The following is a 16233-nucleotide window of genomic DNA, read 5'->3' as shown; positions in this document are numbered from 1 at the left end:
GGCACAAAGCGCTGAGGCACTCTGCTAAGCAATCGCTGCTGCCGTCTGCAAAGCTAACGCTGCTGCCCTCTGCTAGGCTAACGCTGCTGCCCTCTGCTAGGCAAACGCTGCTGCCCTCTGCTAGGCTAACGCTGCTGCCCTCTGCTAGGCTAACGCTGCTGCCCTCTGCTAGGCAAACGCTGCTGCCCTCTGCTAGGCTAACACTCCCAACCTCTCTCTGTTGTGGCAATAGGTTTGTTTTAAAGTGAGGAAAACAGTAGTTTATTGCATGTTTATTACTGCTATTAACTAACTAGTAAAGGTTGTAACAGGTTTCTGGTTCTGGTTTCTGGTTCTGATTTCTGGTTTCTGGTTCTGGTTTCTGGTTCTGGTTTCTGGTTCTGATTTCTGGTTTCTGGTTCTGATTTCTGGTTCTGGTTTCTGGTTCTGATTTCTGGTTTCTGGTTTCTGGTTCTGGTTTCTGGTTCTGATTTCTGTTTCTGGTTTCTGGTTCTGGGTTCTGGTTTCTGGTTCTGGTTTCTGGTTCTGGTTTCTGGTTCTGGGTTCTGGTTCTGGTTCTGGTTCTGGTTCTGTTTCTGTAGCTCTATAGATCGGCGCACATGGAAGTGATAAGTGTAAAAACGGGGCCTGTTGCGTAATCCACAGGAAAAGGCCTGAGGTCTTCCTGGTCACATGGCTGGAGCTCTGGGAAAACATGAAGCGGATTCCGGAGGAACTGGAGCGCCTCTGCTGCTCTTTCATCTCATTTGATGTTTCTGGCCCAGAGGAGAGAAAGTTTCTTGTTTTCCGTCATCTGGTCGTTTCGTAACCGCGTCCTCAGCTGCTCTATCGGCTTCAGCCAGGAGTTTTCAGGTCGTAGATTCAGAATCAGAACTAGATTTATGTTCAAATTACTTTCTGTGAAATAAAAACAGATTTCATGCGTTTGTGTTTTGTGGACATATTAATCTAGAGATGATCAAACTTTTCTCTGCATTTGGGTTTCATGATCTGAACTTTTGTTACAATCAGAAAGTTCAGCCTTTCAGTGTTGAAACTCAGAAAATCAGTGTTACCATGGCAACAGCAGGTCAGTGTGCTGAAGCTGCAGCCTCTAATGGTCCGAGCACGAAAACGCAAAGTCGTCACGTCCAGAATCAGTTCATCCACATCTCCAGGACAGGGGTCAAAGGTCACGGTCAGGAGGGTCCACTTTAGGACAGAGAGAAAGAAAACTAAACCATCTGCAGGTCGGCTTCATGAGCCGAACATTCAGATCAGCGGAGGGCACGACCTCTGACCCATGACCTAATGGAAGGTCCTATTCGTGAACTATTGACCTGTCAGTGACATGATGCCATTATCAGTGTGTTTCTGGGCCTGTTGCTCTCAAGCTGGACGGTGGTCACAGCTGGTTCTGAAGGTCCAGATGTTGTAGGATCTTCCTGCTCTGCAGCCCACCGGGTCGGCCTGCAGCTAGCTGCTAACAGCTAGCTGCTAACAGTAGCCGCTAACAGTAGCCGCTCCACTGCTAACAAATCAGCAATTTTCTTGTTACATTTGGAAAAATTGCAGACAAAATTGTTGGTATCGACCAGAAATCTGCAATCGGTGCAGCTCCAATTTTTGTCCCATGAACATTTCAAAGGTTTCCATCGTTCTGCTCCAGTTTCCATGATTTTTGCAGCAAATCGTTTAATTTCCAGCAGAATCAGAACAGAAATCAGATTAAATGAATCCTCAGTTTGAAGTTCCTCTGAGCGGTTCTGATGAAGCGGGCCCCATCCGGGCCCAGTCAGCAGCAGCCAATCAGCAGCCAGCTCTGCCTGCTTGGGTCCAGTCATGTGACCCAGAGTTTTAATCCAGTCTGACGGCGCCGAGCCGACAGAAGCCTCCAGACGACGGCCGACCTCACCTGGCGACCGCACCGCCTGACCTCCGCTGACCTCCGCTGACCTCTGCTGACCTCCGCTGACCAGAGGAGTTTCTGTCAACGTGATCAGAGCTGCAGGAGGAAGCCAGGTGAGTCTGCAGTACGATGATCCTCCGTGTCTCAGTGGGTTTACTGTAATCCGTCTCTTTGCTCGGTCGGTGGAGCAGCAGCAGGTTTTCTATTAGTGAATCATGTGAATTTTTCTGAGTTTTTCTGAGTTTTCGGCTCCACAGTTTCAAACTTTCATCAGTTTGAAACATGAAGCGTCTCCTGATGTTTTAACTTTTCTTTCTCTCGTGACTTTTTATTGAATAAATAATAAACTGTTTGCTCTGCTAACCAATCAGAAGCCAGGATGTTCCTGCAGCAGCTCCACCTGAAATCAGATCAAGTTTCTGTGCCCAGCAGGAGTATTATGGGCTGTCTGCTGAGGAAGAGGAGGAGAGCCTTCATCCTGTCAGATTAGAAAACCATGTGAGTCTGTTTCCCAAAATGACCCAGATTTGATTAAAGTCCTGCAAACTGGACATGGAGACGCCACAGGGAAGTAAGTACACCCAGTCCACCAGGCAGGGAAGTAAGTACACCCAGTTCACCAGGCAGGGAAGTAAGTACACCCAGTCCACCAGGCAGGGAAGTAAGTACACCCAGTCCACCAGGCAGGGAAGTAAGTACACCCAGTCCACCAGGCGGCTCTAGATCTAAATCTCTCAGCATCTATGAAGCAGATCTGAGACATCCTGCAGGAGCAGAGTGTGAAAAAGTAAGTACGCCCTCCAGCAGCAGGTGGAGCAACGCTGGTCCATTCAGGTTCTGCTCAGATTACCAGTCAGGCAGAGGGCTGGGCTTTGTCTAGGCCACTGCAACACCTTGAATCTCTTTGTTTCAGTCGTTCAGATTTGCTGCCGTTTGGACCCAGATCCCAAACCATCACACCGCCTCTGCCGAGCTTCACAGCAGCTCTGCTGCGTTTGGTTTCCTCCATCTTGGCCCAACGTCTCGTCTGTCCAGAGGAAATTGTCCCAGAGGTCTTCCTCAGTCTGGCAGCCATCTTGTTTCTAGACAGAACCCTTCCAAGCAGCTGTGCTGGTTCATTGTCTTGACCTTTGACCTGCTGCCTGCAGAGTCAGAGGAGGAGCTCTGATCTTCCTCTCTGAACCTGTTGAAGGTGATCAGCTGATGAAATGTTTTCTTTTCTGATGGACTTCAGATGGTTTAGTGATGACCTTTGACCCCTCCAGGTTGACAGTTTCTCCTTCTCGCAGGTGTTTTTCCTTTCTGTTCCTCAAACTCTTGATACTTTTGTTTGTAATCAGTGAAACGCAGACCTGAATCCATCCTTTCGTCCGTCCGTCTGTCCATCCATCTCTTCCAACTTGTTTAAATTTGCAGTTTTGTTTCTCAGATTTCCTCTGGTTCTCAAGCTTCTGTTCAGTTTTAGAGCCTGTAAAGACGGTCTTCATTACTTGGCTGGAAACCATTTAAAATGTGTATTGGATGATAAATGAAACAAGTGCAAATAGATTGAAGTTATTGATTGATCGTGTGTTTAATTCAGTGTCTTCTCAGCTGGACCTGGTGATGTCCTGTTAGATAAAACAAACAAATAGAGAATATATTTATGTTGTGACTGAAATGCACTGACAGACGTCTGAAGGCTTTGTGTTGCTTCCCTCTGTCTTCCTCTGCTGGTGTTCAGGCTAAAAGGTTCCCCGGGGACCTGGGCACCTTCTAAAGGTTCCAGAAGAGACCATTATGGAGGGAAGGGGGGCAATAAAACTTTGCACTTTAAAAGTTCAATGTTAGATTTATATTTATACAAATGTGTATTTAGAGGTGCTTAAAGATGAATAGTGTTTGCTAATATATATTATTCTGATGATTTAGTTTTTGTCAGTTTTTAATGTGTATGTATAACTTGGTGGGTTTGTTAACTGGAACAGCCCACGAGGTAGCAGCTGCATGTTAGCCACGAGCTGTTAGCTGCATGTTAGCCACGAGCTGTTAGCTGCATGTTAGCCACAAGCTGTTAGCTGCATGTTAGCCACAAGCTGTTAGCTGCATGTTAGCCACATGCTGTTAGCTGCATGTTGGCCACCTGATGTTAGCTGCATGTTATCCACATTGAGTTGTTGCTGCTGAGACCTGCGGCCTGTGAAGCAGGCTGTCTGTTAAATGTTGGTGAATGAACTCCCAGTGGCTCTCCTCCGTTTCTCTGCCTCAAGTCTCCTATTTAACCAGCTGCTAAGGTCCAAATTTTGGATAAATTCAGATATTTCAGCCTTTAGGTGTTTAAATTCTGTGTTTTCATTTCTTCCACAAATGGGTTAAAATAACTTAATCTCCTTTTTCTTCACTGAATCTCAAAGAAAAAATTTTCAGCCTGCTGTCATCTGTCAGGTGTCATCATCAGCCATCTTTGTTCTCCGCCGCCATGCCAACCACCGCTGTGGGCAGGAAACTGGATTTGTCCAAACTGACGGATGAAGAGGCCAGACACGTGTGGGACGTCGTCCAGAGAGACTTCGACCTGCGGAGGAAAGAGGAGGACCGGCTTGGGTAAATTCAGAAATTAATTCTGATTATTAGTGATCAGAGGTGGAAAGCACTAATCATAAACATTAGCTATGCTAACGCTAAAGTGTTATGACAACATGGTATTTAGCTGAAGTTCCTGCTAAAGGGCTAAATTCTTCCATAATGAATAAAAGACACAACATAAATATAAACGTCTGAATAATTAAAAAAATTCTCAAGTCGATAATTAAAACTTCAACTCAAACTTTATTCATCAAAACAACCAAGAAAATTAGTGCTGGAAAAATGTACTTTTGTTGAAGCTAAGAGTGCTAAATGTCTGCAAAATTACCAAAACCACTAAATATAAAATTAGCTATGCTATCAGCGGGTTAGTGGACGTGTGTCCATCATTGCTAATTATTTTAGTTTAATTAGTTATTTAGTTTTCAGCAGCTGTTGAGACGAATACAGGAGTCGATTAGCACCACATCATTTATCTGGTCAGCAGGAAGTTCAACTCTTTGAGGAGAAAACGACTTCTCTGACCGCATCATGTGAAGTGGAAAGTTTGGTGGAGGGAGGATCTTGGGGCTCAGTGGTGGTCAGCCTTTTACCAACCCAAGACATGTAGGGTTGGTAAAAGGTGACGGCTCACTTCCTGTTCCAACATGTCTGAACATGTTTAGAATGAATTGGAGCAGAAACCTGAACCAAGCCTTCCTGTCTAACATCAGTGTCTGACCTCATAAATATCAGTGTGGAAGAATGAACAAAAATCCCCCTAAACAAACTCCTGACTGTCTGGAAGAACTTCATTGCAGATCTGACGATCCTGAAGCTGAGAGATATTAACCCTAAGAATTAATAAATAGCCAGACGACTGAGGGCTTCGCTAATATTATCATCTTCACTTCTGTGACCCCTGACCTCTGGAACCATTCTGGATCCAGGATTCACCTCCCTATATAGACAGAGGGGCGGGGCCAGCAGAGGACCTCACTGTCGGCCATTTTGTTAGCGATCTTGGCTAGCGCTCTGCTGCAGTTATTTGCTTCCATCTGAATGTTTGTTCCTGTGAAGCTGCTGCTGTTTCTTCCTCTGCGGTTCTGAATCGGTTCTGATCTTCATGTGGTTTCCACATAAAACTGTCCAAACCTCAGCAATAAAAACCAAATATGTTGGTTCACAGTTTGAAATATTTTTCTTTTTCTTTGGTGAGAGAAACAAAAAAGCAACAGGAGGCAAAATATTTTCTTTGTTTTCTGTTTTGAACAGAACCAAACAGGTTCTGCTCGGCCCACAGTGACAGAGTTCATGTTGTAAATACGTTTATTCACTTTTGTTTACAGAATCAGAAAATAAGCATCAGGTTCAGTTTATTAACTAAATTGAAAAACTGAAATAAATGTAAAACCTGATTCTGTCAGACTGAAACATAACTGAGCTTAAAGGAGGAATTATTGGAGACAAAATCCTGTTAGAGTTTAATAAGTTTAACATTTCCTTCCTCATCATCATCATCATCACTGCAGAGTCTGCTCCTCCGGTTTTATAATATTTAATGCTAACGACCACAGATCAGTGATCCGACCCCATTCCTCCAAACGACCCCTCTGTCAGCTGAAGGGTGTACTTACTTCTGTCATGACAGAAAACGTTTCTTCTTGTAACAGTCTGTGGCCTGGAAGGCTCAGAAAAGCATCCAGACGGTGGATCTTCAGAACCTCGATGAGTTCTGGTCTCATATCCATCATTTCCTCACGGCGTTAAAACTTCATTCATTTACTTACATAAAACAGGAAATGCCGTTTATGAGGAACGCCTTAAAAATGGTGAAGAACATTTTTTGATGGTGTTTGTCATAAAAATATCACAAACCAATTACTCTGAAACAGCTTTATTTTTTATGAAGACACTGAACTGTGCATGAAATGAAAACGGTTTCAGGTCAGAGTCTGGTCTGATGTTGGAGATGTTCCTGTTTTTGTGGCAGAAGCCATCAAACCTGCCCTGATGCTGATAACAGGAGGAGCTGCAGCCGTTTCTGAGAGTCTGGGTTTGTTTGGAAGCTGGAAACGTGAAACTGTCAGTCAGGCAGAGAAACGTCTGGCTGCTGGTCCCAGATCCCTCAGGTCTGCTGCGAAGCAGAAACTGCAGTTAATCACAAACGGCAGAACGGAGCCAGGTCAGAGGTCATACGTCTGAAAGTAGAAACTAGTTCACATACCATGAAGTTCAATATTATTTCACCAAAGGAAACTAGAAATGTAACTTTTTGGAACAATTTATCGTTCTAAAAAAACCTTTGACATCTGAGCTATCAGTTTTCCTGCCCGGTTCTGGTGCTTTAAACCTGATCAACAGCAGGAATTCAGCCATTTTTAGTCTTTTTTTATATTTATAAAAGTCATATTTTCACCATGTTTTTCATTCATTCATTAATCTCACAGTTTCAAACTAAATACTTAGTTCAAAGTTAAATATTAAATTAACCTTTAACTTCAAGCTAAATGTTTAGCCCAGAGCTACATATGTAGCTTAGGGTTAGCTTAGCTAGCTGTTTACTTAGCGGTGGCTAAACCCATCTGAGCGCTAACTGGAGTTTGTTCGCTTTGCTGTTTTCACTCAGTGAGTTTATTTCTGTCATGATCCGTGGTTTTCTGTGTGTTTTTGAGTTTTTCAATGTGTTCCTGTTTCCCTGTGAGTCTCTGTCCTGTCCTCCCCGTTGATTGCTCCCCAGGTGTGTCTCATTCCCTTAATTACCCCGTGTGTATTTATACCCACCTGTTGTCTGTGTTCCTCGTCGGGTCCTTGTCAATTGTCAAACGTTTGCAGTCTGCGTCTGTCTGTCCGTCTTCCCAGTTGTACTGGTTAAGTCCTGTGTCGACGTCAGTTCCAGTTGATTTAGTCTTCGTTGTCAGTTGCTACCGGTGCTTAGCTGCGTGCTAGTTGTTCCTGCCGTGCTGCCTGATTTGGACTGTTTGAGCATCTTCATCATTAAATATATTCATCATCACTATAACCTGGGTCTCAGCGTCTCTCCTCACCACCAACAACCCCACCTCATGACAATTTCACCTGTCAGTTAAATTCTCTAAAACGAACCGCAGAACGTCTAAAGGCCGTTTTGTCCCGACATCCAGAGCTGGAGCCAGATTCACTCCTGAACTCGTCCTGGTGGCTTCATTGCTCTCTGCTCTGGAACCGTGGAATCAAATCCTGCGCTCCAGATTTGTGGGATTTGGAGTTTAATAGTACTGAGAATTTTCTGCTAATTTTACTTTTAAATCATGCAGAGTTTAAACCAAAGCAGCTGTGTGTGTGATGGGTTGAGGAATCCTGAGCCATGTCCCACTGATCCCAGTGATATGAGCCATAATCTAACCAGTATGGTCCAAACAAAAGCCTCCAATAAGCAATAAAACTCCCCTGTTCCTTCAGGAATAGTTTATTTCTGTTTTTCAGCCAGGACATTTGGGGCTTGTTATCTGAATAGTTTCCCCTCTGCTGCAGCCAGCGTCTCTCCGAGGGAGGCTTTAACTTCTCCACCAATCAGACGCTTTACTTTCAGCTCTGCAGCAGAAAACATTGGGCTGGAGGCGGTGAAGTCATCAGAACGGCTGCAGGACGGTGCAAAGATAAACTGCTTTTCTACACGTTTTGCTTCAGGACGTTTTCTGCTCTGCAGTTTCTCTGTAAACTTGATTGATTGTGTGAAGGAGTGAAAACAACATAATCCCACTTCTTCCCAGAAAATGTCTTCTTCTGCCTTTCATCAACTCTTCTTTGTTAGAAAAATAAGTCAAACAATAATCTGCGTGCTGCAGTCGTCCAGTTTGTTTGCTTAGCTGTAAAAGCTGCGATCAGCGGCTTGGAAACTCACTTTGAATTCATGTCTGCAGTTTGGAAGAGTTACTGCTGTTTCTGTTTTCCCTGGCTGAGTTGTGCTGGACACTGTTAGCGTAGCTTAGCATCATGCTAGACTCGTCCCTGTGGAATAAACTCACTAAGATGAATCTACTTTTCACACCAGGGTTTTATGGTGCAGTTCTGAGCACTCAGTATCTTACCTGCAGCAGGGAGATGGGCCTCATTTGAGAGAATCATGGATCCAAACTAAACAACTAGACAATTTAGGAGAGTTTAAATCATTTATACTAACTAAAATTTTAAGAAGAATCTATTGTTAGTTTTTAGACTTTAGTTTTTTCATGAAGTATTTCAAAGTTCATATGAATACTGAATTATTTAATGTTGACATTTCACAAATGAAAAAGAATCAGATCATGAGTGAGCCACTGCAGTGTGGCTGTTGTCCAAACTGTGATTTAGATACTGACTGCTCATGACTAATCCAAACAACCCAACAAAAGCAAACTGTTCTTAAAACATCAGGTGCTGAGTTTTGACTGAAAACATGGAGACGTCAGGATTTGTTGAAGGTTTCGCCTGGTTGTTTTCCAGCGAACTGAAGAGTAAAATAGAGAAAGAAGACACGAAGCGGGAGCTGCTGGGGAGCCGCAGCAGCCTGGCCGAGTCCTACTGCATCCGCTGCCTTCAGCCCTTCAGGTTCCTGGTCAACATCAAGCGTCAGTGTTTGGACTGCCAGCTTCACGTCTGCCGCTCCTGCAGCCGCTTCAGCAGGAGGGATCAGGGCTGGCTGTGTGAGCCCTGCCACCTGGCCAGGTAAAACGGCTCCAGCCTGTTCCTCAGGCCATCACACACCAGGAAGAGTTCAAATGTTATTCTTGAACTTTCTGACTCTGAATTGTCAAAGTTTCTCAGGTTTCTCAGTTGGACTCAGTGGAAGGAAAAATCGCTGAGAACAAACTGAAGTTTTGTTTCAAGGCAGATTTCTGCAGCTCATATAACATTCATGATTTACTGTCTCCCCAAATCGTTCTCTATGGGACGATGCCTGTCGCCTTTGTTTGCTGCACAGCTGAGACTCTAACTGGGAAATTATCTGGTGCTGTGACTTCATACCAGTTTACCAGATGTTTTAACCAACTAGATCAGTGGGGTCCAAAGTGGGTCCTGGAGGCATCCTGCATGTTTTACTCTCTCCCTGGTGGTAGAAGCAACCTTCTCATCAGGTCAGTGCTCTCCTCTAATGAGCCATCATTGGATCCAGGTGAGTTAAACCAGGGAGAGAACTAACCTTAACCTGTTAAACCAGGGAGATAACTAACCTTAACCCGTTAAACCAGCGAGAGAACTAACCTTAACCTGTTAAACCAGGGAGAGAGCTAACCTTAACCCGTTAAACCAGGGAGAGAACTAACCCTGTTAAACCAGGGAGAGAACTAACCTTAACCTGTTAAACCAGGGAGAGAGCTAACCTTAACCCGTTAAACCAGGGAGATAACTAACCTAAACCTGTTAAACCAGGGAGATAACTAACCCTACCCCTCCAGGACCCACTGTGGGCTCCACTGAACTGAAGGACCAGAACCGTTTATCCTGAGGCTGAGCATCAAGACGTACAATCAGAGGCAGTGAGACGATGTTACAGCGTCACGTCTCCTGGATGACATCATCAGCTGTTGGCTAGCACTGTTGCCATGGTTACACATCAGAGCAAATGTCTACAAAAAGATCAAACCAGAGCTAACATAACAGAGCTACTAAAACATGCTGATGTTTGAGCTAAAAAACTAATTTAATTTTCTAATTTAGGGAATAATTAAAGATTAAAAGTTAGCTTTGTTTGCTGAGTTTAGTTAGCTAAGCTATTTAGCACAGCTTATGTAGCTTTGCTATGATAAACAGCTTAGCTGAACTTGAATTTATTTCATTTGAGGGACAGTGAATATTAATGAATGTACAATATTTCTGCAAATACACCAGATTTAGCAAGATGCTAATTTCCATCAGTAGCTGCATTAAACAAACACAAAATCACATTAACACAATACCATAACAATAACAACAAATACAAACAATATTAGGTCAATTTAATCTGATTTAAAATACCAAAAGTACAATGATAGCATTTACATGATAGCAGTAACTTAGCTTATGGACTTAAGCTTAATGCTATCAGATTTTAGCTTAGCTGCTCTTTTTGAGGAAATTTGTTCAGCTGCTAACAGCAGATGACTTGATTTATGTGGTTAGCATTATGAGCTATAAGCTAGTTACTATTAGCAATTAGCCTCTTTTCAACTTATTGAGCTTCAGCATACTAACATCATCTAAATTAGCTTTTTCAGTTTAGCTAGCTATGAGTTAAACAGCTTAAGCTAGTGGAAGCTAAAGTCAGCTAGGTGTTTGAGGTTTATTGTTGTTTTAAATATATTTTAGAAACACTCGGATGTTTAAGAATATAAAAATATTCCTTATTATTTCTCTGTTTCCAGTTGAAGGATATAACTGCCTAAATGTAATGAATTCCTTCTGCTTCCTGCTGACGTCCAGCGTTTTTATGACATTTATGTGTGATTGTCCTGAGTTCCTGGTTTCCCCAGGATTACTTAAAAGCACATGAAGCACATGACTGACATCCTGGCTCTGCGTTTGAACAGAGACTCCTTACGTAACGCGTTCGGCTCACTCTGCAGCCATAAAAATTAATACATTTAGTTCCTTCCAGCTCCATGTGCAAACCATCATGCTATTGTTTTCTCTAAATGTTGCACCAGCAGTTCATGGCTCCACTTCTCCTCCAGAAACTTCTAGAAATGCTGGTTTGGTGTTTCTGATGCTGGTTTTTCTTCCAGGGTTCTGAGGATCGGTACGTTGGAGTGGTACCATGAGAACGTCCGGGCCCGATTCAAGCGCTTTGGCAGCGCCAAGGTGATGCGATCTCTGTTTAAGAGGCTGAGCGGGGAACACAGCCGCTCCCAGAGCGACCCCACAGGTCAGAGCTCCACTAATCTGGTTTAACTCGGCCAGAGATCAGCAGCTTAAAATCTTTGTTCCAAAATCTGCATGAAGTGAGTAAACACATGACACCACTTGACTCTAAAAACATTAAGCTCCCACTGATTAACTAAAACTGCTCAGCGGTTAAACAGTGTGGCTGCTGAATGGCTGCCAGGTCCAAGATGGCCGCATGAGGAGGGAAATAAACTAATCTTAAAACCACAAGAGTGTTAGGACGACCTTCAGTGGAAACGTGAACAAATTACCATCTGTTTCACTTCTCCCTCTGGAAGCCCTGAGGAGTTGCTGCTGGTCAAAAGTTCAATCTGCCGCAGCCAGAAAGCTCGGACGTGGAGTCAGGGAAGTCTGTTTGAGCTTAGCAGGAGAAATCCCCAGAAAATGAACGGCTTCGCTGAGAGTCAGCAGCTGCAAACTGTCAGGAAGCTGCAAGGAAAAAATGTGAAGCGAACTCCCACTGAGCTCAGTCAGTCACTGGTTTATGTGTGAACTGCATTATCAATGGTGGGAGCATTTCTGCTAATCTGCTCATAGCATGGCTAAGTGTTCATTTAGCGCTTTACTATTTTGCTAACGTTGAAAACGTTTTGCACATTTAGCTTCTGCTGAACTCTAAAGCACTAATTTATTGGACTGTTTTATAAACTATCAGGAGTTTTGGTTCTCAACTGTTCTTAGATGTTTAATTCATGCTCTTATTCTGAAGGGAGTGAAGCTTCATTTCCTCTCCTCACGTCTTATTTTTTCTTCTAAGAAACTTTATTGAGCAAAAGGCAATGGACGAACAAACAGCCAGTCATTAAACAAGTATGCAAATGTTCAGATGTATCTTGGTATCAACATGAATTTAGCATGTTAGCATTAGCTTCCACTAAATACCATGTTGGTGTAGCACTTTAGCATTAGCTTAGCTAACATTTTGTTAGCGATGGATCAATAATAATCCGACAATAATCCACTGTGGATTATTGTCAGGATTTCAAAGACATTTGACTTTTATTTTGAGTATAAATGTTAATGAACTCAAGCTGACAGACTTTCAATGCTGCTTAAAAGTATTTGCACCCCTAAAGTTTTCTTCTGTTCTTACTTTTTGCTTAAATGTTTCAGTGCATCAATTATGTTAAAGACTGCACTTATCAGCTGCTGCAGGTGCAGCAAACAGTTATTAGATTTATGAAGAATTATTTTTCCCATTTAACTTGGTTGGTTTGGATATTTTTGTGTTGATGCTTTTTCACAGATCTGTATTTCTTTAACAAGAACAAAAAATAAAATACTGTAATTTTTAGGTTTAATTACAGTTGTTTTGTTTTTGTAAAATATTTGGTTCATTGTTGGAACATGGAAGGATAAATGCTTCGCTTCATGCGACCAAACCTCCTTCATTCAAACTGGGCAAACTGGGAGAAATGATTTTCACACAACAGATTTCATTACTTTAGAAGTGAGTCAGTCTGTAATTAAACTACTTTGCTTTTATCTTCATCCTTTAATTTGTCACACATCTGTTGGTTAAAACATTCAGTCTTCTGACAGTAACTCAGCAGGAAAAGCCAGATGTGACACAGGGATTTAATCTCCATTTTTCCTGTTTTTCTCATCGTCTCACCACAGCTGCTCTTCAGCTCTCAGGCTTTCTGCCCTCAACAACCAACTGGTGGCCTTCGCACTTCCTGTTTGCTCCTAAAGACACCCGAATCACAGATATTACTCTGGCAAAAAACATGTTTGAAGTCTAAGATGAAGCTGTTTGTTTAACTTTGTTTTCTCCTCAAAGACAAAATCCTTTGAGGATTTGTTTCATGATCTTAACATAAAACACTAAAAATCTTCATTTCATGTTAATTTTAAAACTCAAAAGTTGTAAAAAAAATGTTCTAAATTATTTTATGTTAAACTATGGTACTGCTTGCTTGCTTCGAAGCTGCTAACTGTTAGCATAGCGTTAGCTACAGCTTGAAGCTAATTCTGCCAAGTTTCTTTATTTTCACAGCCTTTTAGCAGCTTTAACAGAAAAACTAAGTTATATTTAATTAAGGCCAGATTAATTATTTAATCATCTCATCTAGCTAATGCTAAAAGCAGATAGCAGAGATTTTGTGGTTTAGCTCATTGAGCTAAGACGAGGACTGTTAGCCTTTTAGCTCATCTGTATGAGCCAATCATTTTTCTCACCTCTATTTAGCTATAGCATTTTTAACAATATGGAGAGGTATACGTTTTAATTATTTTCTTCACTTTGAACAGATGAGCTAAGATCTTTAGCCTAGCACAAGCAGCTATGTCACCAAAGCTAACAGCAGCTAGCTTAACCTATGTAGCTAAGCTATGTTATATCAGTAGCATTTATGCCTTTGTAGTGTTTATTACACTTTTTGAGCAACAAATTATGATAAATAGAATACTGACAAGGTAATGAATGATAGTTTTTATGATGCTTCAGAACAGATGGATTTTATTTGTACGGAGATAATTTAGTGCCAGAACTATGATATAAATGGAACTTCAGTATCTATTTATAGTGACAGATTTTCTCATTTAAATGAAATATGTTCATGTTTGAACAGAAAATGTCGTAACAGTAGAAATAAAGTCTGAGGGAAACTCTGTGTTTTTGTTCAGTGTTAATCTCAGAGGAATGATGTGTTTTACATTTCATGAAGACGATAAATGATTTCAGAAACTCATTGTGTTTCATCAAGCTGCATTCAGAACATAGTAACCGGGTTTACTTCAGCTGAAAGCGTTTTGATCTGCAGCAGCAGAGACTCCTGCTGACGCTGAGTCACCGACTGGCTCTCTGCGCCGAGCTGCAGCAGAAACGCTGGCTGCGCCGGCGGCCTTGTGATCTTCCTCACATGTCTCTGATTTTTGTGCCGGGCTCAGCGGAGCGAAGAGGAGGAGGCAGAAAGTTCTCATGTTCTCTCAGGAATGCAGCGTTATGATGATTATTATGAAACCGTCATGAACGCTAACAGAACTGGAACCGGCTCCGCATCACATGCTGTGACTCATGTGATCATCTGGATTAAATTCAACACGCATGACTCTACACACACACACACACACACACACAGGGAGTGTTGCTCTGCGGTCCGCCGGGCCCTCAGAGCTCGGAGGGAGTCCTGCTGTTAGCGTAGCCTGCTAACAGAGCTTCATTTAATCACAGCTGTTATTATCATGACTTCATGTAGAAATGACTCTTTAACCTGATGATCTGTCAGGATAATAAAACTTAATGTTGCTCTTTATCACTGCAGGAAATGTCAGATTATTGAGGAGATTCTAATAATTTCAGAGCTTTATGATCCTGAAAAGCATCTTTTAGTCACCTGAATTAAATATTTTAGACAAAATATTTACTGCAGTTATCAGGCAAAATATAGCAGCACTGATTTTAACTCGAGTTGTTTTCGACAAATAGTTTTCTTTACCTGATTTTTATAATTTTCAGAGCTTTATGACCCTGAAAAGCATCATAAAGCATAGATTAAACTCTATGTGTGAGTTTAATCACAGCCAACATGGCCTCACTTCCTGTTCCTGCCTGTTTCTTCCTGTTTGTGCTCCAGAGCGCCCAGAGTTTGACACCCGCAGCGAGCCGGAGCGCCACAGTGAGTTTATCCTCTAATATTTTCCATTGTTAAGATGATTTTCCAGGCTGATCCAGTCCAACAGTTCGACCAGAACCTGGTTCGATCAGTGTTTATTTCTACACGGTTCTGATCGGTCGGTTCCGTCCGTCTGCCTCCATTTTGTTTGTCCAGTTTGAGCTCAGACGGAAACATCCCGACTGTGATCACAGTTATTTCATTAGTTTGCATGAAACTGATTAAATGTTTGTTTCTTCCTGCTCCTTTCAAACAGGAAGATAGTAAACTAATTACTTTGTTCTTGATATGTATGCTCCTGTTTTTCTCTGTCATACCTTTTGCTTGTTCTCTTGTGAAAACCTGAAATAAACAAAATAAATCTGAGGTTTCCATGTGAAGCTCAGAGCTGACAGGTTCAGTCTGCAGGAATTAGTTATGGTAGCTTCATAACTCCATGATGTCTGTCTGTAGGTGGATATGAGGATCTCAGCCTGGAGGCAGCCGACTCTCCAAACCTGCAGGTACCAACCGTTTCACCTCGTTATTATTGCTGCTACTGAGGCAACAGGGGCTCAGTTATAATAATAATAATAATAATAATTATTATTATTATTATTATTGTTATAATAATAATTATTATTATAGAACAGCCACAGAAACATGTAAATCTGAATAAAATGCTTCAAACTGGATATTTTCCTGTTTCTCCATCCTGAATACTGGTGATGATGATGATTCTCTCTGAAGATGAAGAAGGCCAAACGGAGGTTGACTGTTGATCCCGTTGATTTCGTCCTCGGCTTCGATTATTCAGCAAACTCCAGACCTCAGGAGGATCAGGTAGCGGATCAGACACCAGTACTCCCAGTACAGACACCAGTACTCCCATTATAAACTAACTCGAACCAGTTTTAGATCAACTTTGATTTACTTTAGTCGATCTGATCTCTGATGTTTCTTCTTTCTTCCTCTGTTTTTTTGAATTCATCTTCTAAATAAAAAACATGAACCTGAAATTTGTGATCATGTGAAGAAGTTTCTAGTCTCCATGTTGAAGGAGGGACGGCGGCCATTTTGTCCAGACTGACGTCCGTGTCCTCGTGGCCTGCAGGCCTCCGGCGTTCAGGACGCGATGGGCTCGATGCTGGCTGAGCCCGACATGCAGGACGATGTCCACCAGAACCTCCAGCAGGACAGCCAGAGCCTGGACCTGGACATGCATAATCAGCACGGTGAAGTCCCAGTTTGGTCCCAGTTTGACCCGTTTGGTCCCAGTTTGGTCCCAGTTTGACCCGTTTGGTCCCAGTTTGGTCCCAGTTT

At 42.4% G+C, this 16233-nt stretch overlaps 1 protein-coding gene across 3 annotated transcripts in view; it reads left to right on the top strand.

Moving 5' to 3' along the window:
• Positions 1–1126: 1126 nt before the first annotated feature.
• LOC106945392 (melanophilin-like) overlaps positions 1127–16233 on the top strand; it is a 42192-nt gene continuing 27085 nt past the window's right edge. For 2 of the 3 annotated variants that reach the window (XM_015029033.1, XM_015029034.1), the window contains exons 1-8: positions 1127–2001; positions 4313–4471; positions 8897–9118; positions 11155–11294; positions 14893–14934; positions 15385–15434; positions 15661–15753; positions 16025–16145. In XM_015029033.1, coding sequence (XP_014884519.1) covers positions 4347–4471; positions 8897–9118; positions 11155–11294; positions 14893–14934; positions 15385–15434; positions 15661–15753; positions 16025–16145 — 793 coding nt within the window. In that variant the 5' untranslated portion in view covers positions 1127–2001; positions 4313–4346. Of the gene's footprint in view, positions 2002–4312; positions 4472–8896; positions 9119–10849; positions 11034–11154; positions 11295–14892; positions 14935–15384; positions 15435–15660; positions 15754–16024; positions 16146–16233 lie in introns of those variants that run through there. The other variant, XM_015029035.1, reaches the window with a different exon arrangement.

This window comes from Poecilia latipinna, unplaced genomic scaffold (assembly GCF_001443285.1).
Source record: "Poecilia latipinna isolate Pla-1442-1.1 unplaced genomic scaffold, P_latipinna-1.0 Scaffold142, whole genome shotgun sequence".
Lineage (NCBI taxonomy): Eukaryota > Metazoa > Chordata > Actinopteri > Cyprinodontiformes > Poeciliidae > Poecilia > Poecilia latipinna.
The sequence above is the reverse complement of the archived record's forward strand: the minus strand, read 5'-3'. Positions and strand labels throughout refer to the sequence as shown.